General features: G+C 36.0%; 1 protein-coding gene across 8 annotated transcripts in view; it reads left to right on the top strand.

The window, feature by feature from the left end:
* NRXN3 (neurexin 3) overlaps window positions 1-25,904 on the top strand; it is a 938,203-nt gene that overhangs the window by 783,318 nt on the left and 128,981 nt on the right. For all 8 annotated transcript variants that reach the window (XM_090141457.1, XM_090141455.1, XM_090141456.1 and 5 more), the window contains one exon: window positions 24,130-24,301. In XM_090141457.1, coding sequence (XP_089997583.1) covers window positions 24,130-24,301 — 172 coding nt within the window. The remainder of the gene's footprint in view (window positions 1-24,129; window positions 24,302-25,904) is intronic.

The raw sequence follows: 25,904 nt of genomic DNA on the forward strand, positions 1-25,904 counted from the left end.
GTTGAGTATAGAAAGATCCTAGGAAACTAACTTTGAGTAGATGTCTTGTTTTCTAAGTGGCTAAAGTAGAGAAATCCCATTTTCTGTGCAAAGAAGTTCTGGTAATGTAGTAGATAATTGGCAGTTCAGAGTGACACACTACTGATATGTTTCATTATTTCATAGATCTCTTCTGTATTTCATTGAAGGATACATGCAACTGCGGATGTTGTGCACCTGCTTGTGATCTTGGTACTTCTCAAAACCTAGTGGTAGTTTATTTTGTGCTTATATGAGCAATTCCTAAATCATACTTGTCCAACCTGCAGCATCTGGACCACGTGCAACTTTGGATAGCTAATAATGCAGCCCCAGAAGATTGTAAATGTTTAAAATTATTATGTGATTTTAGCAACGTCAACTATCTCACTAGTTTTATGCTTTTGTTGCCCTCTTTTTTGTTTTAATAAAAAAAAAAAAAAAGAAAAACTAAAGATGTTTTCTTACCTCTATACATTAACCATATTATATATTTTATATGTAGCCCAAACCAATTCCTCTTCACTCATTGTGACTCAGGCAAGTCAAAAGATTGGATGCCCCCTCTACTAGATCAAGATGCAGATGCACTGTGTATCAAGGAGGCTTAGAGTAGAGCACTAATCTGAATTGCTAGGAAACCAAGAGCACTGACTAATGTATTTGCTTGACATATGTTTTAGATTATGCTATAATTAATTTCTGCAAGTCTTAGGTAAAACAAGTAAGTTTTTCCTGATTTAAATTTATGTTTGACATCACTATTTGCTTTTAAGGAACTATAATGTTCCATCTCATTTCAGTAACAGTGCAGTACATCTGTCCAGATAGATTAGTGAGTCATGCTTACATATTGTGGATGTGGTATTTACAATTCACCATGTGAGATTCTGGTGCTTATTGCATCTCCCATACAGTATTTACTCCTACACACAGTGAGAATTTTTTTTATGTTTTCTGGCACCATATAAGGAGTTGGATAATTTAGTGTCCATATTAATGGTTTCCTTGAAAGTGGGTTGTATTTGCATTTGACAGCAATCTCCATAGTTTAATAGTCTTGGCATCAGTCAGATGTCATCTCCATGCTTGCAGTATGTTCTTGTTTCTTTCAGTTACCCTTTTCAGGAAGGTAACGAGAGAAACTTTGCTCAGTTCAAATATTCACACTTGGTTAAAAGTATGGAGAATCTAATCTCTGCTAAAAATAGGTGACATAAAAGTGCAATATGACCACAGAGTTTGTTGAAACCAGCAGCTGTGTCTTATCAAAGATAAATCTTTGGGACAGTGGTTTGAAATCAAAATGAGTTCCTGAGAGGAACAGATACATTCTAAGAAATATATCATTAAAATTTGGCTCAGTTCTCATCTGATGCCTGCAGATTATAGCTCTGTGAAAGGAGTTTGTTTAACAACCTATCTACTCAGGTTAAACAAGCTTTTGGAAATGCGTAAATGTCAGCCATTTTTTTGGTTGTTATTAGCATTGTCTTCAACTATATTTCTCCTCTCTCAACTACTCTTTTTTTTGTATAAAATGCTGACTGGAACTTTCCTACGGCAAGTCTTGATAGCAATAATATATGTATGGGTCTCATTTTAAATTGTTTTACAAACATTGGGTGTGAAATTTGGTTTTGGCTGCAATATTGTTTTCTCCAACAAGGTATGGTAAGTTGGAAAGGAGCTGAAGAAAGGATATTTCCAGGTGTGGTAGCAACTTGAAGCTACCAGGATCCTGAAACCAGCACTCAAATCTATTAAAACTGGATACCCAAAAACCCTTCTCTTGGTTTCAGAGTTGACAAATATATATATATATATATGGTTTTAAAATGGTGTTGAATGGAAACATCTTGTTGAAAATGATCCATTTAAGACAGATGGTAGAACTGACATTCTAACTGCTTATGTTCTTTCAATACCTGTGCATGTTTTTCACAGCAGAAGATGCGCTAGCCATGATTCCTTAGTGTAGTTCAGACTAAGCTGTAATCACTTGGCACCTGAAATTGAAACCTCTATTTCCCATTATAGCATCTTTCCAGTATTTTTTAGAGAGAACTGACTTCATGGTAGCAAATTAATTCCCAAGCCCAAAATTGCTTCAATTTTTATTGCAAATTTCATCTGTGCCTTCATTTAACTGATGGCCAGTTTTCTATGTCCTGGTTTCAGAATGCTTTGTGTTGGTTTTGGGGCTTTTGGGTGTGTTTGTAGAACAGGAAGATTTACTAAACAGTAATAATAGTAGAAACTATACTGTATTTTGGACTTTGTTGGAGGTCCAGTACATTATTCCACAACACTGTGGAGTATTACAGTACGTTATTCTGTTTTCTTCAAAAGAAAGAATAAAGAGAACACAAAAACTGGATTGTCTACCATCTCTGTTGTTGGGTAGTTTAATCCATCTCTTTTCTACTTCTACTTTCTTCTTCTCTTGAGCCTTCGTCTCAGTCTGTATTTCCTTTCTTCTTCCACCAGTATTCTTTCATTATCTGATCTGCTGCTAATAAAGCCATGTTTTAAGATAAACTAAACGTTACCCTTCTTGCATTCCATTGTGTTGCTTGCTTGTATATTACTTCCTTTATGCTACAACTGCTGTTCTATCACCGAAAGCAGTAGGGCCACTTTTTTGATGGTCTCTTCTTGTTTTGCCATAAGTTAAACTATTACTGTTAGTGTTATCAGTATCATTAGTGTTGACATTATCACCTTATTTCAAGGTAGCTCCAGAGAGATAGTCAAAAGCTTCAAAGGAGCTTGAGGAAGCCTATGCAATGCATTTTCAATCCTGAGCCTTCCTTCTTTTCTATTATCTATCTCCATTTATTGGGTATGCTAGATATTATGTACTTACAAAGAATGAGAGAGGAAAGTCCTTTTTTATTAGCTACAGTGCTTTCCTCTGTTCATATTGCTTTGCCTTTAAAGTGCATCCAGGAACAGAGGTGGTTTTTTTATATGAGATTTAGATTCTTTTATGGATTAGACACTAAAAGTGTGAGAGGACAAAAATACACACTAAAAAATGGATGCTGTTGAAGTCTATCCTGTTTTGTTTCCTGTTTTGTATTCCTTTCTCTCTGAAAACCATTACTGGTGAGGTGCTTTATTTTCTTCCATCTGGGTGGGTGGGGAAATTGGATGCCTGTTTTTGTTCTGATGCTAATAGCTTTTTATGCTGCACCCAAGCGACTATCCAGATCAGTGTGTGCGTGTGACAGAAGATGCCATTTGGCAAACACTGCCTTTACTTTTTTCTCTTTCTGTTTTGTAGCATTTCAGAAAAGACCAGTTGTATGACACTGGCAAACACACTGGAAGTCTGGCTCTCCAATTTAGGACGTGTTTGTGGGCAAACAAATCCCGCAGGCTTGTTACCTGTATAGACACAATTACTCAGGAAATAGTAAATGATGCAAACAATGGGAAAAAAGATATATTTTTTTTCTTTAAAGAGAGAGGGGAAAAAAAGATAATAAATATCTTATGGAATGAGACTGCATGCATTCTGGTCTCTTAACTTTCATCTAGCTGATATAAGGGGACATAGCAAGTGTTAGCCTACAAGCCTACACCAGAGAATTTGGGGTATATGTCATTGTTTTTCAAGTGTCCTTCCAGGTATTGATTTTGAATACCAAATGTACTTTCTTCAGACTTTGAGACTTTAGATGATGCGATGCAAACCAAGATAAGTTACTGATATCTACAAGGATTGGCTCATGTCCTAGGAAGTGTCTTTCTTAGTGTATTTTTTCTAAAAGTTTTATTTTCTGAAAGTAGAAGAACAACAGGCCTTTGATGTCCTTTGCACTTGTCTTTCACTCTTGAACACCAATATGTGCTTATAAGAGATCATGGTATCATAGAATGGCTTATGTTGGAAGGGACTTTAAAGATCATTTAGTTCCAACTGCAATGTGCAGGGATGCTGCACTCTCAATCAAGCTGTTCAGGGCCATATCCAATCTTGAACGCTTCCAGGGATGGGACATCAACAGCTTCTCTGGGCAGCTCATGCCGGTGCCTCACCACCCTCTGAGTGAAAAATCTCTTCCTAACATCTAATTTGATCTCTTCTGTTTTAGCTTAAAATCATTCCTATTATTTTAAGATTGTGCAAAAAGTGCTCTCCCCTCCTGCTTGTAAGCTCCCCTCCGGTACTGGAAGGCCACAATGAGGTCTCCCTGGAGCCTTCTCCAAGCTAATTGAGCCCAGCTCCCTCGGCCTTTCCTTATAAGAGAGGTGCTCTAGCCCTCTGATCATCTCCATGGCTATCCCCTGGATCCACTCCAAGAGATGAGCACATTTCCCCAAGCTGACTACATTTATCTCTTATTCATTGCTTAGTAATTCCATTCTACTGTTCAAGAAGACAGTGGAAATATATATTGACCCACAAATTTCTTCTTCGGGCTGTGGTATTGTAATAACACTGAGAAATGACCATCATATGTTTGGGGCGTGGATACTGGAAATAAGAAGTAGGGAGTCTGTTTCCCTGGCATGAGAACTTCTATAATGAATACCACACTAAATCCTGTAAAAACTGTGCTTATATGATATCAAACTTATGCCTTGCATATCTTATGTGGAACATAAGAGATGGTACTTTGTGCTCATGGAGCAGACTAGAGGAATGAACAGCAGGTAACCATTCTGCTGGCAGAGTGTGAGAACATTACTTGGATTACTCATACTGTTGTGGGAGAATAATACAGAAACAGCTGGCAAGTTGTCAGGTTGATCTTAAGGAGTAAGTGTGAAATGTCTTCTGGTACATTAATAAGGAGTTATTTTGATGAAGACGTAGAGGCAGGGGGAGAAAAGACAAGGTAGTAGTGCCTATCTTCCCTTTTTGATATAGAGATTTGTCAAACATCCTATTTCTTACTCCTAAACTCATTCACAGTCATACTTACTTTCAAGCCTATTTCTTCATGTCATAATTTCTCCAGGTCATCAGATCTTCTTGAGTTTAAACCATGCAAAAGGTGCATTCTTCTGACAGGGACGTGGATTTGGTAGTTGACATCCAAAACACAATCTTTCTAAACAGATCTCAGTTGTATATCCAGCATATAGCTAGATACAGAAATAAAATTAGTCTGCTTACTAATCCTCTCCCCCTTGCCATTATTTAATCTCTTAGGTTGTTAATAAGAATGTGAAAATGATTACTGTTCTGAAGGCTATTTCTAACTCACTCTTTCCTCTGTTTCTTTATGTTCTTTCTTTCTGACATCTGAGTTTTGTCTTCTTACATTGTGTAGGAACAAGAGAGTCTTTGTGGTTCAGTACTGATTCTGTTAGTAATATTGCTTCATTTTGAGTGTTGAGATCATTACTGATTGCTGCATATTGCTCTTATTTTTATCCCAGTAGGGGCAGTTAAAAATGTAATGATCCTGTTCTAGTAACTTTCAAGATTCATTACAATTGCATAACTGCAAATGCTTGTTCAGGTCAAGACAAGAAAAAAACTGAAAATTCTTTGGGCTTTCTCTTCTACCCTAGTTCTGAGAAACCCCGTGTCTGCTTAAACCAGATCACGTCCTGAAGTGAGTGTGCTGCCCTATTTGTATGGAGTTCTTTTTTTGTTACTGTTGTTTTTTGTTTGTTTGTTCTGGTGATTGCTTTTGGTTTTTGTTGTTGCTGTTCATCTGTTTGGGTTTTTTAGTCAAATCGTGTCAGTAGGGAGCTCCACGAGTTGGAGAAGTCGTTTTTTGTAGTCTCCTTTTCTCAGATGCTTTTACTGCTTCATATCTTTCATTTGCTTATCCAAGGCTTATGCTGGGAAAAATTCAGAGTATCATTTGTTCCTCCTACACTATCCGTTCCTCTGACAGATCACATTCCCTACTTCACAAGTTGTTACAAAACACTTAATGCAATGTGAATACTGTCTCCATTGTTTGCATCGCCCACAAAGCCAAGCAAGCCTGTCTTTTGCCTTACTGTGAATAGTATCCCCTGAGAAAGAAACGTATTTTCCCTGTGCTTTGAGCATCATACCAGCACTGATATAAGCCTGTGCATGGCTTTGGTTCATTTGATGTGAATCATCCACCCATCAAAGATGTGTCACAATCTGGAAAATCTATGAGTCGAATCTGAGCAATGACTCCTTTGAAATCAAATGCAAAATGAAAGATGATTGAATATGTACCTTGTCTGTACACCTTGACAAAGTACTGTCAGGGACAAAACTGGATTGCATTGTAATACCATGAGCATGATTATTATTCTTCAGAATAGGATTCACCTAGCCAAGATCCATCTGGATGTGTTGAAATTTCCAGAGTAGATGATGCTACAGCCTCCTCACATGTAGACATACCTGTGGACATATTTTTCCTAGTTTTTCTCTTTGGTGTTTCTTTTTTTATTATTATTTATTTATTTATTTATTTATTTATTTATTTATTTATTTTAATCCCATGATCTGCTAATGTCCTATCTCTGGTCAGTCTCTGCCAAAATTTAATGTAAAAACTTGCTTATATTAACAATAGGAAGCAAAAGAGAAGAATTTTCAAAAACAAAACAAAACAAAAAAAGCCATTCTATCCAAAATAAATTCAAGTGTATTTTCAGATTTTCTAGCTGAGTTTTTCTCTCATTTAGGATCTTTTTCCTATTATTATATCCCACGTTCAGGCCTGAGGCTGAGAAATGTGCATAGGGCCTTTCTCCTTGGTGCTTCCAGTTAATTTGGAATTCAGCAGTAGATATGGATTATTAGTTGTTTTCAGAATGCATTTTTTGCATCTGTCAACAATAAATTTAATTTGTCATTGTGTAGACCATTTTCATAGGGCTCCTACTAAGAAATAACTTAAATAATTTTATGCCAGCTGTGGATTTGCTTCTTTGTTATTTACTTCTTTTCAACAGTACTGACAATTATGAGAGACAGGGCTTCTTAAACAAAACTTCTCCATTGTTTTATTTGCCATATTCTGAAACAAAACCAACGATTTTAGCCCCACATTCTGTTTACTGTCTTTTTTTATCAATTTCTAACTTTTTATAGAACTTTTTCTCCTATTATAATTTTTATAGCGTCTTTCAGTAGAGTGCTTTTTAAAAAAGCCTTTTGAAATTCTAGCTGACATTTGTTTTCTGTTATGTGGTGTTTTGCTGTGTCTTTATAAATGCAGAAATCCTGGCACATTTGATTACTCATAGAGTTAATATTGGTTTTATATTTTTATATATTAATAATGCATGACAGTTGCTTCTTTTACTTTGGCTGACAAGGTAGGCATATCTCTTATTCTTAGAAACATTGTATATATCCTGCAGGAAAAAAAAAAAAAAAAAAAAAGGAGGTGGGAAGACAAGTTAGTATATGTTACCTTCTAGTATTGTCTGTACTCTGTAAGATAATCTATGAAAAATTGAATAATTTCTTAGTTAATCAACTCTGCTTTTAAAAATAAAGTACATAAGTAAGTATTTACATAAGTTTTTAGGAACACTGCCATTGGTATTTTATTCTGAGAATTATCTATATCAACAATTTCTGCAGCTTTCATTAACACAGCTCTTCACAACTATTTATGGGGTAAGCTGTGTGCTGCTCCCATTAGATGGTAGCACATGATTACTCTTGTTGCGTGAATAAGGGAAAGCCAGGCCTGGTAACATGCCTTTTTTGTGTTGCAATACAGTATCTTTATTTGAATTGTAGTTCAGTTTTCTTTCAAAGTTGGGATTCTCAGCAAGAAGCCAAGTGGGGAAAGTCTGTGTAGTGAGGTTAGGACTATAGATATTTAAAACTAGCTGGAGAGTCTTCAGAACCTAAGCTGATTGCCTTCACAGTGCAAGGAGTGCACACTCATCAGCAATGACAATGAAAGACTCAAGTATGCACTCGAAAATGAATTAGGGCTCTTCTGACAGTACTCCAAAGATTTTAGGGCTAAAACACAGCTTCTTTTCTACCTCTTCCTTGTGATGTCCAAATCCTTGTAGTTCTAAAAGAGAAGTTCCCTTTGGTTGATAGGAGTGGAAAAAATGGAAACTGAATTAAGACAGGATGCAACATTAGATGTCAAATATACACTGGGGGGAAGTTGCATGAGAAGTTCAAGATTTAGACCATGATGTGAACTGATTTGTGCTTGGTATTGTATTCTGCACTATTGAACTCTGAGCTTTGTTCTGATACGCCTATTCCATCAAGAGAGGGAAAAACTAAATCAGTGAAAGGTTTTGACTTCAGTCCTTAACTATCACATAAATGGGAGGTGAAACATCAGTAGCATTAGACATTGTTTCTTTACAGCCAGTGATGATGTCTGAGCCCCGAAGTTCATTTACCTAGGAAAATAACTGTTTTTATAGCATACACCTGGATCTGAAAATTGGAAGGTTGTAAAGCATAAACCGTACCTGAGAATTTCTGTTCATACCACACTAAATCCTGTAAAAGCATCAAGGGAGCTGGAAGGGAAGGGATGGCTTAGGACATGTAAAAATTGAGAGTGAAAATGTGTAGCAAAGATACTACTGCTGAACTTCACAGGTGAAAAGTGGCACAACTTCCACGACTGTGACAAAAAGGTCTGAATGGGAGTATCAATTTTTTTTGTTTATTTTATATCCTTTTCAACTGAAAAAGACCTTGTTTGTGAAGCCTGCTGTATTTATCACTGGCAGCAACAGTAAATGAATAAAGACAGCCAGGATAATGAGTGATCTCTGAAATGGCTCATTTTGTTAACTAAATTACAGGTTGTGCTGTGGACAGGGGCAGCTGGCAAGCAGTGTTGCCCAAGCACCAAGCCTGACAGAAAGTGAAATGTGCACATGCCTTTCGTTAGTGCATACAGTATCATTATTGCCATTGCCATCGCGACAAATGTGATGATTATATGTGTCCCTTGAGAACAGCTGCAGACAATGTGTGGACTGAGCACGTAAACAAGCTACCCCACTATCAGGAGCTGTTCAGCCTGCAAACACATCTGCAAATGCTTTGGTAAGAGGTCAGAATTTCTTGGATGAAGTTTGCAGTTGTCAGGACTTCTCCCATTCTGGGATCTCTGAGCAGTGTATAACTGTTCAATAAAAATAACATTGTTCTGATATCAAATATAAAGATAGTGGGGCAAAAATGCTATTATGCTTCTTGCAAGCCATGTATCAAGTCCCTTCCAGCATAAGGAGTAGGATTAAGATCTTATGACATGCAGCTCTGCAACTCATTTATTAAACCATGATTCCTTTCACAAAAGCAGATGATTTGTGGTTTTGCTGTTACTGGAGTAAACAGTCTTCCAGCTGTCCCCCTTTACCTACTGAGTGGAAAGTAGTCATGTGCTACCAGTGTTTTCAAGAGTTGATTCAACAAGAGTTTTCCTTTAAACTAATAAATCCTGTGAGCAAGAGTGATGTGCAAAATGAGAATGTAAGGGAATTTTTTTTACTTGCTTTACTCTTAGTTAGCATTTTTCTCTAACAGCTATGAAGAGCAAAGAATCTTCAGTGTGTTTTGGTTGGGATGGATGACCCTAATTATAAAAGAAAAAAAAAATTAAATTCTTACTATTCATGTAATTAGTACCCAAATTGGTAAGGAAGGCTTATATGAAATGCCCCTATGTTCACAATGCTAATTTTTAATGTGGAAAAATTATCATCCCATTCCAGAAGGTAGTTTCTAGGCCAGCAACTTTTACCAAGGAAAGCCAACACAAAAACAAGCATAACTATGTTTGGACTCTTGCAAAATTTTTTCGTTGTATATACTGGAGTGGGAGAGTCTGCATTCTTGTTTTCTCAGAGACAACTGCCTCCTTAGATATTTTTTTTAATCTGTATGAATGTTAATTCCTAATTCCTTAACAGCCAAACAGAAAGGGAACTTGCAGAACAGCCATCTGCCTCTACCAAAAAAAAAAAAAAAAAAAAAAGGCTTTTCTGCATTTTTTAAAAAATAATGTCTCTGTTGTGTGGAGGCCAGGGAACCAGGCAGGTTGGTGGCTGTCAGACTGAGTGCTGGTAGATCAGCTATTGGCGATATTTGGAACAGTGATGCTGAACAATTTGGAGACGGGGTTCCTGTGCCCAGGGCTTGATTAGCACTAGGAGTCTGGACCTATGAATACTGCAGAATAGTTCAGGCCACCTGAAATGTCCCCTCTGTCTTGTTGCTTTGCTAATCTGTTTCAATATCTCTTCTGCAAGTTAACAATAAAATTAATGAAGTGAAAAACAATACTCATCCTCAGAGCTTTACCATTACCTTAATTAAAAAGAAAATACTTAAGGTGGTTTTATTAAGGTCAGCAGGCCCAAATGTAACCAACTGTAATTCTGAAATACCACTTAAGATGTATTTAATTCAGTGTTCATGAAAGTTGCTGATTTAACAGTCTAGGAAATGACTCTGATTATGAGTAATGTACCTTTAGTAACATGAGTCATTGCATCTATTTTCTTTTTGAGCCATCTCAGAAACTCAGTGGAGGCACTGATCTGTGCTAGCAGTAGTAGTTTGGTACACAATGTTGATGCTTTTGTGATTGACCTCCTCTGTTATTTCCCTCATTTTTCCTTTCCATAGCCTTATAAAAGAAGAAATTCAGATCATTGTTCCAGGTCTAGTGTACAAGACAAAAAGCTCTTATGCTATACTATAGTTTACTCTCTGTAAAGCCCTGAAAGAGGAAGCAACTTACACAAATGAAACTGCAGAATGTTTGTCCCAAAGTTTATTGTCACTGCAAGAAAAATATACATCTGCACTCATCTGAAGTCAAAGCAGGGAAATGTTCTGATGTGTTTGTGGTCAGGACCTGATGCTGTGGTTTACATCAGTTCTGGTAGATGGCTAACCTGGATGCACAAGTGCTGTTTGAGTAGGACAGAAAATAGTTCATCTTCATCTTTTTGACAATGAAGAGTGGAAATCTTTGATTTGTGCTCAGTTAGCAAATGTGGCAGGGTTAAGTGCAGGTTCCATTTGTGTGTCAATACAGTGATAGAAAGGTGGCTTCTGCAAATAAGCCACAGGTAAATCTCAGAAAATAATGAAGCATACCCAATGTTCAACTGTTAATAGTGTTAAGACTCAGAGAATCAATTTAAAGCAACAGTTTTTAAGCCAGAATGTTTCCAGATAAACATCCTTCTCAAGGATTCAACAATGCTATTCCTTTCTAGTTAGCTATTTAACTCGATCCACAAAGGTACGAAAAGAACACTTCTGTAGCTATTTGGTAGTCTACAGTAAATGAATTAAGGGTCTCATCCCAGTTGATCATGCATATAGAACTCCAGATCTTCAAAAAATAGTGTTTCTAGTATGCACTGAAATGCACTATGGAGTTCCTTATATCTAATAGAGTATACAGAAAACTGGGAAACACTTTCACAGGAGATACTTGGCGCAGTTCCCTCTCTATTGCTTTGATCCAGATCAAGACACAGCTGCTGACTTTTTGATTCCTTCTTTTTTTTTTTCTTTCTTAAGTGCAGCCATTGCCATTAACATCTCTCACTAAAACAATAAAGCCTCTTTCAAGCTTTTTTGCATTTCAAATTATTCTCATCATGAACCATTTACTAGAAAAGAGGGCAAGACGTTCATATTTCCTTTTCTTGAAGCCACCTACTCAGTTTCACAAAGAAAGGAAGAAATGCATTCCTTAAGGCTGAGAAATTATGTGTATCCAGTACCACCTTGAAGCAGAGGTGTTAACCACTGGCTGGGATACTGAATCATTACATTACAGGGGCATCCTTGAGTGTTTAACATTCTATGTTAAAAATAAAATAAAATAACACCCAAACAATCCAAGATGAGGTCACTTGAAAGTGTATCATGGTAAAAGTGAATTGGTAAATGCATTTTTAAAAGCACCAAGAAGCTGTAAGAACTGAATAACAGTACTTGAAAAAAAATCGCTTACGATACTTTTTTTTTCTCTTCCATTGCCGTAATTACAGTGGGTGAAAATGTTGAGTTCTAGTAGAAAACTGTATAGATCTGCTAACGTGACTAAACCTATGAAGAATTAATATCATATTTGGAGTATGCCCAGGCTCTTTCTTATAGGTACGCTATTTGTGCTTCCACTGGTTTTGAACAAACTCCAGAAGGGAACGTACTCAACTTCCCTTACCACTGCTTAGCACATGCTTCACTGTCAACAAGAGTCTTTATTAGAAGGACATCAGTGTTATCTCTTGTGATAGTAATTCTTCTTATTTGTCTTTTGAGATATCATTCCTAAAGTTTGGCAGGGAGATTAAGGGAGGCTAACCTCTTTAGAAATAGCCATGAGGGTTTGAGTAAGTACATGACACTGAGAAAGGTTATAATGGTATGTCTTATTTAAGGATAATAGTAGAAGCCACTAGTTACCAGTTCAAGGAGGCTTGCTCTGCTGCTAATTCCAGATGAGAAACTCACACCCTTCATTGTGAAGAAAAGATTTAAATAGATAAAAATAAGGCTCATTTTGGACATTTGTTTGAAGTTTTAATATGTTCTACTGAAATTGATTTTTTTATTTCTGTTCTAGAAAGTTGTCTTCAGGTAACATATCTTGATTTTAGTCATAAATTTTAAGAATATTTCTGCTTTATCTCATGTTGTCATCTTTTCCTCTTCCTTATCTTCTTTGAAAGAAGAGGAAGAATGAAAAATAAAGACAAAATGGAAGCAAGAGTAATATGCCTTTTGTTTCTCTACAGGAAAACGAAACAATATAAAACAATATAGTGTGTTTTCTTTTGAAATCTTTGATGATTGTCTTACAAAAAAAAAATAAAAAAATCCTGAAATGTTGAACAGCTGTTGCCCTCCCTGAAGTCTTCTGACCATTGATTGATGGCTTCTTTTCAAGCATTGGGATAATTCTCTGCTAGTATGTGAGATCTGAGGGTGAGAAGTTCTGAAACTTTAAGATCCCTGCCTTAGGAATTTGCTATGCATCACACTGTCATTTTTATCCATCTGTTTATGGGATTGTAATTAATTTAACTTGTGTTCTAGTGTGAGAAAAGAACATTACAATATCATGAGACAGAGCCACAGTCTGCTTGTTTTATCCACCCCTGAAGCTATAATATTGGTTACTCCTGCATGCAGACTGATGTTATTTGTATTGTCTAGAGCTTCTTTCACTTATGTTGTGTAATGCATTCTTGTATGTTACCAGAGCATAACTGATGTATGGTGGATCTGCATAAACTTATTCATATTACTCACTTCCCCCCAAAATGATATCCGTTTTATGAAGTCTTTGGTGATTTTACATTGTAACGAGATACAAAGCAATGTATTGATAATGATGTTTATTCAGTAAAACAGTGAGGTTCCACAGACTAACAGGAGAATTACAAAACAACTGGCACAGCCTATTTTGTTGTACTTTTCTACTCTTTTTTTCTTCTGTATCAGGAGAAAAAATAGAACACAAGATGGTTACAAATACATGGTACTCATGCTAGCTTTCCTAATTTTTTTTCTGTTGCACACCCATATCTGTACGTGTACTGTCTTCTTTGTTTTGTTGGTGTAGCTTCCTTTATATAGCAGCCTGATAAGGCTGTGTCATTAGCATTGTGCACTGGTTTACAGAATGCACATGGATTTGCAAAATAATATATTTTGGATACTGATGTTTATTGTCTTGAGATGCTTTTCTTTGTCTCTTAAAGCTCTAGGAGTTAAATGCTTATATTTCTGATGTATTTATTTTCAATTTAGCATTGTTAATGTTTCTAGTGAGCTGGCTGATAGTTGCTCTTTAAAATGTTTTTGAAGATCATAGTCTATCCATAGCGTAGATATAGCAGAGACATTGAAGGGATCTGGATTCTGACTTTTTACACTATTATACGTGACCATAAACCCATCTGTAAGGTTGAGAAAATGAGTTATTGTTAATGATCTATTTGATATTAGCTTATCAACAGGAGAGTCAATTAAATCCAGCCTTTCGTCTTCTGATGTTAACATTCAGAAATTGTATCACATAGATACAATGTCAATTGTATCTGGAGGTGGTCAAAATATTCTGAAATTTTCCTCAGACTCCAGAGAAGCCTCTTGCTATTTTACAGTGCAGTTTAGATGGTCTTACATGAAGAAGATTAAAGTTGTCAAAAAGAAAGAAAGAAAGAAAATAATATTTAAAAAAAGGAGAATATTCTGGGAGGAGAAATAACCCAAACTGGTGTTCATATGAGAGGAAAGATTGTACAGAATCAGTGTTAAAACTATTCAAGAGAAGAAGAAATGACATTAAACTATTACTACTTAGGAACTTAGATCACAGATTGTGCCAGAAATTATGGCCTTAATGACTGTAGTGGCAGAATGACTCTGTGACGTAGAGGGTATCCTGTGATTCTTTAAGTCCTGGAATACAGGAATATGGCATATCTTTACTGTTGAAGCTGTAACAGAAATCTTAACCAAGGGATGACTGATAGTTGCCACCACCTTATTCTTCTATATATCACACCTACCCACCAACCGAAGCACCCAAATCCCTGTTTTCTAAAGCATCTGATTATTTTGGTTATGGTAAGGCTTTCAAGGCAAAGCAATATTCATAGTATTTTATGAGACTTCTACCTAGGTAATCTGCCTCAGTGACTGATGCCTGGATGCAGCTAGTGGAAAGATTATTGACTTCTAGACTTTTGAGTTAAACCTTCCTGATTTCCTTTGTGCTGCAGGCAGAAATAAAAGGTAAGTAGTAGGAATGGAGATGGAATCCTAGAAATCTTGGTAAGATATAGAGGTGAAGAAACTTGGAAGGTGGTCAACAGTTCAGTCTGTCATGTTTGTTATCCACCATACTGCTTTAGTTTTACTTCCTTTTATCAATAGTCTGCTCTATTTGCCTTCCAAGTCCAAACTCCAATGCCATATGCTGCCAATACTGTCCTTCATCTGTGTGAAGAATAGGCACAGACAACAGCTGTAATACCTGGCCAGAGACATCCATCACCCTTATCTCTCCTTCAGTTTGTATTCTACACAATCAACCTGTTACAACTTAATTGACTCTCCCAATCAGTTCATTGGGTAGGTAATTTATGTGGGAAGAAGAAATGACTGTGGGCCCACTCCCCAGCCTCTCATTGGAAAAAAGATAAAATAAGGGACATCTTTTTTTCCTCCAAGCTGAACAGCTTCTCTTTAAAATTTGATTTCTAAAGGCTGTGTTATTTTGTGCTGAGCATACAGTGTCAAGCTAAATCTTTTTTTCAAATCTGGGTCCCCTGTACAACTTTCTCCTGCATGTCAGGGTTTGTCCTATTAATTTCATTAGTATGCTGACAAAATAGCAAGTGAGGAGAACTCTGCTTGCGTAATATTTACTTAGTGTGTGGCCAAATCACAGAGTCCTGGACAAAGGCAAGAAAATTTCTTTTTTGTTTCCAGTATGCAAGTACAAACAGTATATTCTAAATCACAATAGCGTAGTAGCTATAATCCTGTTGGCTGTTTCAGTTGTCTCATAAAAACTCTGTCTTAGTCACATAGGTATCTGTAAGATAGATACCTGTGATCTGCTCCTATCCTACATACTACAAAGTCATTTTGTGGTCTTTGTGTCTAGGTCTCAATTACCTTGTGCTCTCCCAACATCTGCCAAACACTGCTGCCCCAAAGGAATCTCTGAGATTCCTTTTCTGTTTTTATTTCAGATATGAGATATCTTATTCTTGCAACATGAGATACAGAGAAATAGCTGTGTTCACAGAAGCAGGTTTCCCAATCCATGAACGATACCTTCCTGATCTCGCCTCCTGTGCCCTGACACTTTTTTACCCCAGCGCTCTTAATGGTGGCCAAAACAATACATGAATAGGAGATCTGAGGAAGTAGTCCTTTGTCTTTTCTTGCAGGCCTAAAGAAACATAACTTCATTCCACAGAAAATAACGTGAGCAAGTGATTGGTTCATACAGAGAAGGAAACTAAATCAGGAAGTGCAGCCTCATGCACTTGTGTTTCTTCTCACTGATTTTAACGTAGGATAATCTAGAGAACTCTTATCATCTAAGGGCTGCTGTAGTTGCAGTAGGGTTAGGCTCTCAGCACAATTCTAAGCAGTTTCTTTACTTTATTGACTATTCTATCACATCTTGTGATTTTTTTTTTTTTTCTTAGAAGGTGAAGAGAAGAAAATCTATGAAAAATATATAGAAACAGACGTTAATCTGCTCTCTACTCTCTCCACACCTATTTTGTTAAAAAAAAAAAAAAAAAAAAAAAGTGCTGGAAATAATTCAATTTTATGTGTAACATCCTTTAGTTAAGTTTTAATTTGACATTGGAATTCTTATTTATCCAATGAAGTACAATCTTGGCAAGGCTGTGTGGCTGATACTTCATTTCCAAGCAGCTTTACATCAAGTGAATTCCATAACAAAAATTATATGCATAGGTAAGTCATAACTTTTTCCCAGAGGTTAATCTTGATTTTGATTCATGAAAATTCACATTTTTTCTCTACAGGAAAATTCACTCTCTATGTAATATACTGTTCCCACCTAGGTTCAGGAAGCTGTTGGTGAAGATGAACATAAAAAAAGACCTTATACTTAAAAAAGCTGAGTGCCCCTTCCAGGGCAGATTGAAGGGCCTAGAATTGAGCACCGCAGAGTTCTGAACACAGAGATCACACCACAGTGTATCATGGAAAAACACTCACTGAACTAGACATAAAAGGTACCAAGGAAAATGGCAGCACTCTACATAAATAAATTTAGTAGCATATCCTATGCACATAGAAAATTGGAATGTTTGGAATATTCTTTGGTAGTAAAGTCAACGTAAATAGTATGTTACTGGCTTAAGAATTAGAGGGCCTTTTTTATTATTTTTTCTGTTCCTGTTATTTCTGTTTCTGTGACGTTTTGACAAGTCAGTTTATTTTATCTCAGTTTACTCGTGCGCAAAATGCGGGTAGTTCTGGTAGTCTCCTTTGTGGGATGTGTTCAAAAGCAGTCTGTCTTCTCTTTCACCATTACTGTCCAGTATTGCACTGTTCCTTACCAAGTATTGCTGTGTCATAGAAAGTTTCTAAAATTTGTAGATAATTATTTAGGAAATTTTCATTAAAAATACAAGTATAGTGGTTGTACGGTAGAACACTGCAGTGTTCACATACTGTTCATGCATAATATTATCTTTTCTACTCCCATGCAAAATTTTAAGAAACCAATTCAAGATTGGAAAAGCTTTCTGCTGGAATCTAGCCATACTACACTGTCTTTAAAATAATTTTGCAGTTTAAAAAAAGTAAGCTTTGAGAAGCTAGAAATAACCTTTTAGAAAATCCAGGCACTGTTCGTGTTTACATATACCCTTATTTTCTTCATTATCTTGGCTGATTGGAGAGGCCTATTGAACTTTAGCTCATATTCCTCATTTGTCTAGGAAGGAAGACTTACTGCTGTGTTTACAACATTCTGTTGATTTTATATATAGTTCATTAAATCTGTTATGTTCTTTTTAAAAGAAGTATACAGCATAGATACATTAAACTCTATCAGACATCTTGGAGATGTGATTTAGCAGAGGATTGTTAGAGTTAAGGTACTACGGTTAGGCTGCGGTTGGACTTGATGATCCTTGAGGTCCCTTCCAACCTGAGTAATTCTATGATTCTATCTATACATAAACACTCTGAAAAGGGAAAATACAGTGATATGTTGATATTACAGTGCTATGTGATATATGCAGATATGTGATGTTACAGTGCTGTGTAATAGAATACCTTTAAACATGCATTTTTGGAACTCTTTGAAACCCGCAATACTGTTAACAACTGAGGTTAAAATAGAATTTACAAGCATGCTCTAGACAAAACAAATTTTAAATAGATTAATTGTGTCCAAAGTTTCCTTTGCACTTCTGTATCTGCTCTCCTTGGATTAATTGGATGGTGGCAAGTTGATATTTCTCATCACCTTTCCTGTCAGGCAGCAGTGTCCTTTTTTAATGCCATCTCCCTGACAAGTGCTCATTTTCTATGGGTTATGGATTGAGACAGACAGCTTTGATTGCTGTTACAGAGCGTATGATAGATGCTGCATCCTCAGACATCAAACAATTGTATCAAGTCTCTTGATAAAGAAGCCTGGTAGTTACGGTATGCAGTTTATTTTATGCTGCTGGTAAGTATCATATCTTTGGTACTGTATTTTTGTAACTGACATTTTAGCTTCTCTCAGAGTAAATTGTTACCGAGCAGATTAACACTCCAATGGAGACACTGTGAGATGGATGGAGATGTTTTATCCTGGAAGATCTCTGTTGCTGAGTGGGTTGCTTATTCTTGTGTCCTTCTAAAATCTGACTTCCCACTACAGACTTTTCCTTATTAAGTGCATGTGACATTTTTAGAAGCTAGTGACATTTTTGTCTTAGAAGTGAGTTATGTGACAGTACAGGACCTGTTTTTGATCAGCTGACTTTAGCAATGTAGGAGAAGGGGTACATGTTTGGTTACTTGAAGATTAAAATGCAGAACATGGTGTGCATTGTCTCAGTCATTTAGAAAAATCAAAATTGACATCAACATTCAGAATGGTTTCTGATTTTTTTCCTTAAGTCCAGCATCGTATCTGAGAGTATTGTTTCTCAATAATTTCCAGAATATGCAATTAGTATTTTGAAAAAGCATGGGCAGTATGTTTAATCTTACTTATAGTTGGAGTTCATACCAAGATGTAGGGCAGGCTTTCGTGATGCGTGTTATAAGCTAAGGGAACAAATTAACCATCTGAAGTATGTATTTTCCAGTGAAATGATGGACAGATATCACTTTAATAATTCATTTTGCCTCCTTTTCATCATGTTGTTAATTTCTGTTTCCTTACTTGCGTTGTGACATCCCTACACAAGGAAGACTAATGGTCTCATGGCTGGAGCTTCACCAGCTTTGTAACAACAATTGTTTTCCACCAATTTTGTGACCTTAATACATTGGAATGAATTTTAAATTGTATTTTGATGCCAGATAATTAGCTAGCAGTACACTAATACTTTCTTGGGTCAGAGGAAGAAAAAATTAAATTGGGCAAATTTGGGTGTTGAGTAGCACAAAAACAAGCCTTCCTCTTAAGACCACTACATATCACTGACTACTAGGCTTTGCTCAATAAATTTAAGTAGAGAAACTGGATATGCCCATTTTCTCTGGGTTTTGAAGAAATTAGCTTAGGCAAGCTTAGTATGTGCCTGATCATGGTAATGTTGTGATGATACTGTATATCAGATAAGTTGATGTTAATTATTTGTACAACTACAAGATCTGGAGGCAGACTGGATACCAGAGTTCTACTGTGCTAGATACCATACAAATGTACCGAATGATAACCCAGTGGCTTTGTAATCTAGAAAGACAAATCAAATGGCTTGTTGAAGGTAGAGCTGAGAAGCAGTAAAAATAGAAAATAAATCATTTCAGCCATGTACTGGCTAGATTTCTTCTGTGAGTGAGTTAAAATCTCCAAAGGTCTCAGGCTTTGTTCATGATATCGGCTTTCAAATAAATCCCTGAGCTTAATTTTATTTATATTGTGTATTAGTTACCTAAAAACCTGTAGTGATGCATAAAGTTCCAGACATATAGCAAATTATGTGGGTTTGGCGTGAGTATGCCAATCCCGGAAAGATGAAGCTGGAAATTTAAGTCATCTGCTCCAGTACTGTCTTGCTTTAAGGCAGAACTATACATACAAGCCTGACCTCAGCAGATGTTTAGCGTAGCCACGCTATAAAACTTTCAGTAGAAAAGATTGGATTATCATTAAACTTTGCTAATTTCAGCATTTTACCACTTTATGAAATGCCTAAGAATTGATAATAGCCTTCAAATAAATTTTACTTGATCACAGTCTAACAAGCCATTTGTAGAAGTATGATGTTAGATGCTTTTCAATACAGATGGTAAAAATTAAAACAAACAGTAATGATCTGCTTTTAAAGATCTACTGATCAGGATATTATATTCACACTGTTGTGTCCAGTAGTTCATGACTGACTTTCCTCCCATGAATTTGTATATTTCTGAATGTATCTTAAAACATCCAGCACATACTATGTGAGTGAATTGCATGATTCAGTTATGTACTATCTCAGAATGTATTTCTTTTGAATATATTTTGTTACCAAATGATTTTAGTAAATATTTGTAGTTCTTTCAGTTATTAAAATAATAACGATGGGTTTTTTTTTCAAATTTGATATTTTTTAGAACCTTCTGTGTTTTTTCTGTTACTGAGGGAGCTTGTAAAGCTCTGTTTACTGTGTTCAAAAATTCAAGTTAAAGGTAGACCATTAACTTATAACAGAGATTTTCCTTTTCTGTACTATTCCATTTCTTTATAATTTGTGACATTTCTCTTGCCTTTTTAACCGTGTTCAAAATTGGACCAACCTCATCAAAGAAGTAACTGAAAAGACCCAGTTGAAATGACTGTCCCCTCAGCTGTTAATATTCAGATCACAATTGCATGTTGTTCTAGAATATATTCCATAGTTCAAAAAAAGATCAATTCTGACAAGATATACAGTCTCATATACAATTTTAGAGCAGACTAGAGTAAAACATTTGTCCTTCTTAGCCTTATAAATTATGTATCTGTGAGAATTGCTTCTTTTAAAAACCATGACCCCTAAGAGTAATAATTTCTATTTATTTTGTTCTGTATATGTATTGGGTTTTTTTTTTTGATAAATAGGTTTGTAATGAGAATTTAGAGAATCTAGTTTGACATCTTGAAGCAGCAACAAAAGAAGTATAAAACAATAGTTGACCTACTGCTTATAATATCTCTCAAAAATCTGCCAAAATTAGCTGTAAATATATATGCATATATATACATGTATATATCCCTTCACCTCAATGAAGATTTTTTCTTTTTTCTTGCATCAGTAAGGCTCCTGAGTTTCTTCCACAGAATTGCTATTTATTCATATAGATGCAGTTCAGAGTAGGATTTGTCTTATTGCCTGGTGTTCTCTCTTTTAGTTTTTGAGAAACATCTATATGCTTTCGGTCTGGATGATTTGATTTTTAGATTAAGAAAAAGATGGCTGAAAAGTGAAGACCAAAATTTAGAGCCCTTCTGAAAGTAAGCAGTGTGTGTAGTGTATGTATACTGTTGGTGTACGGCTGAAATTTCACAATCTCCCTCTCCAGCTTGTGCACTGTGATGCTCTGTACTAAAATAATTGCCTACTCCTTCAGCGCCCTTCACATTGTTTCAGTTAGATTGCTTTCTGTCATCAAACTGAGGGGCAAATATTGTCATTGGTCTTTTAAGAGGACATTGTCAGCTTCTTCCAATTTCAACATGTAATTGTTCTTCGGATTATTAAAATGCTCTCAGAGTTTAGGTAAAAATATGTCTGGATTACAGGGCTTGTAGATCTTGGAAAGATAAATATCTGTCACTCCACTTTCACTGATGAAGAATCTGTTTTATGAGAAGGTAAAATAAATTGTTGCCCAAAGGAAAATAGTGCTTAAGGGTAAGATTCCATATCTCCTGATTCTTGGATGTAGATTAGCCTGTGTCATTTAAAAACATTCATAGTAACATTTTGGAGCAGTGCATATAACAAGGAATTGCTGCCAGGGCCTGAAGGGGGTGGTAGTGTAGAACAGAGAGGCCAAAGTGAAGCTTTATTCATTCTTTTTAGTATTTTCATACCTGTGATTTATCTACAACCATTCCATTAAGTAATGATAATTACATGCCTGATGTCTTAGAAACCTCCTGACAGAACTTTATCTCCAAAAAATTTGTAAGTGAGGAGAAAGCAATGTGACTTTTGAGGGCAGCAGTATCAAGGGATGTGTGATCACCTTTTTGTGTAAGATGTTTGGAGCAGGTCAGCGAGTGCTGATAGCAAGAAATGCCTACTGTCTACTATAATTCTCTGGAGTTCTTCTGGAGCATATAACTTGCAGCTCTGTGGTTATGTATTTTGCTTTTTCCTCACTTTGGCAAGCTATTTATTTATTTAAGTGCAAAATAAACATAGTGGCTTTGAAATGCATCTTTCTTCATCATATACTTGCAGGTCTAGTTAATATCCATGTTTGGTAACAAAGAAAGAAAATTGCTAGCTGGATGGGGAATGCAGTGATAGAGGCCAAGTCCATAAAGAAATGTTCAGTGTTAGTGGTAAAGTTTATCTTTCAAATTTAGAGAGAAAGTTTTCATTAAAGCTGCTTTTAATTAGCTGTTGTAATATAGGAAACTGGAGATAAAGAAATTTTGAAAGTAAATCCTGAATTTGCCCTGTATCTATGGTCATTGTATTTTGCTGTAGGTTTTTCTTTCTGGTTTGCTTTACTGTTATTCTACCAGTAATGAGTAAACTAACAGTTGAATTTTTTTTCCAGGGAGAATCTTGTGCCCTAGAGATACTAAAACCAAACCAAAACAACAACAAAAAAAACAAAACATGAATAAACTAATAAACTATGTCTTGTATACCTTCAAGTCTTTCTTTGCAGTTTGGCTTCAATAGCTCTGCTTTTAGAGAATTGCATTATGTTGTTTTCTATCCTGGTAATTGGAACAGAACCATTTTCATGACAAGATCCTGGTCAGTCCAAGTATGAATATCACAATCTGGTAAAGTCATGCCTCTACAAGAAAGTCATGAGGAACATTGCTGGAGGAGGGACTGTATAGAGAGCTGGAGGAGGCTTTCAGTTAGGCCTGTATTGTGTTTTACACAATTTTCTGCATTTCTCAGTTGCAATAAAATGTTGCAATCAACTTCCCTCTATTAACGTGAAAAAAAAAGATTATTGATATCTTATAATGAAGACAGTCTATAGCACTGTAGTGTGAATGAATGTGAGACTCTTGCTGTCCAGTATAAATGCAGCAGAGTCGAAAATTTAGGAAAAGAGGGAAAATGCTTTGCATGCTGTTAGGAGAAGAGGGAAAATTCTTTATATGCTGTTACAGTGCTAAATTTAAAGTAATCCAGGCACAGTCTAGTTTTTTTTAAATGATCTCTTTAGTTATAGGACTGTTTGTTTTTCTTTTCAACTGATACTGCAGTTTTGCAGTTCAAAGAATAAGGTAGACTGCTAGGAAAAAAAAAAAAAAGAAGAAAAAAGAAAAAAGTCTGATGTACACCACAGTTCTATTTCGAAGAGGTTATGAGATGGCCTTCCACTGTCTCGTTTTGTTTCTTTTTCGATTTCTCTATTGAGACAGCTAATAAGGCTAATGCTGGTTTTGTAGTATGGATGGTAACAAATGTACTAGTTTTCTGAGTGAGGCATTTTAGTTCTGCCTGAATCAGAACTGAATCCATGCCATATACGCAGTAGTATGCTTCATAAACTCTGAAGCCAGCTTACAGTACATCTCCTTGCTGAAAGCTTGAAGATGTATTCTTGTTAACTGCATTTGGAAAGTTTTGGGAGATCACTAGGGGGATCCAAGTCATCGCTTGGAGCATGTGAGATAGAAAAATAAGACTGCAGTCACTCCAATCCTTTGAAGGTCCGGAGCATTTTCCATTTGGTTTAGGAGCAATTAGCTTCCCTCAAATGTCCAAAGCTGGTTAGTACATTTTTGCTCATTTCTTATTTTGTTATCTTTAAAAATGCATTCATTCTACTGATTTCCATGGTTATTTGTTTTAGGGTGGAGGGTGTTTATTCTGTTCTATTTTTGCACTTGTGAAACAGTTAGGATACAACCTGCATGTGGCTGCACTTCAGATGGCAACTGAACAAGAAACAACTAATCAGTGGAATTGTTCAAGCAACTATTCACATCTCCTTGGTTTTATTGCCTGATTTCTTAACTGTATTTTGTAATACTTAAGAGAGCAAACAAGTCGCTATGTTCATGTGAAAGCTGTAAAGAAGAGTGTGGAAGACAATGTTAGCCTTGAAGCAGAGCCAATGAAGTGTAGCTTGACTTAGTTCAAGATGATGCTTCTGTATATTCTTCAGTGCCATCTACTGGCACGGTAACCCATTAGAGATTTATAGGGCCAGAACATTCTCCTAATAGCAAGCAATTTGCGAGCTTTTTTTTTTTTTCTTTTTTTCTTTCATTTCAGGAACAAGGCAAGATTGGTGTAGTCTTCAATATTGGCACGGTGGATATCTCTATTAAAGAGGAAAGCACACCTGTGAATGATGGCAAATACCATGTGGTGCGCTTTACCAGGAATGGCGGCAATGCTACGCTTCAAGTTGACAGCTGGCCAGTGAATGAACACTATCCAACAGGTACATGCTTTTTTCTGTTTTCCTTTTTCTGTCTACCCATATTTACAAAATAACATTTAACAATAGGTGGTTATTATATTGATCTTTGTGGCATCGTCTCAATATTAAACTGACCAGCCTAGTGGTGAATGTTCTGTCTTTTGGAAAACACAGGGTTGGTCTTTTATAACTCTATGGTATGAGACACACAGATTTTGCTATTATGGAGGTCTCTAAGTGACTCTGGTTCTGCAGAGTAAAAAAAAAAAAAAAAAAAAGAAAGAAAGAAAAAAAAAGTCAACAACAAACTTGGTTTTGCTACTTGTGATATTCTCAGTAATTAAGAAAGAAAAGTTTTGAGTGCACTTTGCAAGAAGGAGAGGTGGATTTAGCCATCCCCAAGATGCAGACTATCTAGGTACACAGCTGAACTGTAAAGAATGTGGGAGACTAAGTTGCAAATACTTGAATTAACCTTATTCTTGCCTCCATTTTTCATCACCTGATTTTTGCTCTCTTTTAGGTTTGCACATAAATAGTGGTTGACACAAAATCTAGACAAAGCTGAGAATGCTCAGTTGACTTTAGGTCAAAATATAGTGCAGCAATTCAGTACCTCTTGGAAAGTCATCACCCCAAGTCCACCAGGAATACTGAACAAGTGGCTCTTGAATCACTGTCTCATGTTACCTCACTCTTGGGAATACACAGCCACATCACCATGTTAAAAGATTATACTCACCCCTAGTGAAAAATAGGCTGCTGTACATGATGTGGACAGGGTATAAGACAGTTGAGACATGGTGATGGGGATAGTTACAAAAAGCAGAAGAAACACAGGGAAACAATTCCAATTGTACCCATATTCATCTTGTTCGCACTTTGTTGACAATGATCAAGCAATGATCATCTTGTTGCTTCCAAGTATTAAGTATAAGCAACTTCCAGTTCTTCCTTTCTAGATTATACATAACTGATCTGGAATAAAAGATAGAAAAATGTACTGATAGGCACAAGGCAATTTGTAGTTTTGTATGAATATTCCATTATTCTCAAACACTAATAAATTATTCCAAAGGGATAATTTCATCTCTTCTATTCAATCAGAAAGTGCATGGGGAAGTTTTTACTGCAAGTGATGTTACTTCATATTCGGTGATTCTTTTCTAGTGTTTTGATGCTGTGTGTGCAAAAGAGTACACTTTAACAATTATCATTATTTTAGTGAAATAATTGCTTTCTAAGAGAGTAATGACAAGAATGCTGAGCTAGATTCTAGCATTATTATCCATTGGTAAGAAAAAGTAGGTTGGCTGTAGGTCCCCAAACTGAGCATCTTTCTTCTGCTCCTTTCTTCAGTTGTTTTATGGTAAAATATCTCTGACCTAATTGCCAGCCAATTATAGACAGTAAAAATCCCACAAATATGTTTTCTCCTCCTATTACTTGTTGTAGTAATTCCCTCCTATAAAGAAACAAAGCATTCAGCTATTGCTTCTGAGATTTTTTTTTTAAAGGAAAAAGAAGTCACATTCAGAGAATACCTCTGTATCCTCTGTATTTGTTTTGGTTAAAGTAGTCCTGCATTTTCTTTAGAAGGTATATGCTTTAATAGAATCAGCAT

The sequence above is a fragment of the Phasianus colchicus genome, chromosome 5, assembly GCF_987193195.1.
Source record: "Phasianus colchicus chromosome 5, bPhaCol1.hap1.1, whole genome shotgun sequence".
In the NCBI taxonomy this organism is placed as follows: Eukaryota; Metazoa; Chordata; class Aves; order Galliformes; family Phasianidae; genus Phasianus; species Phasianus colchicus.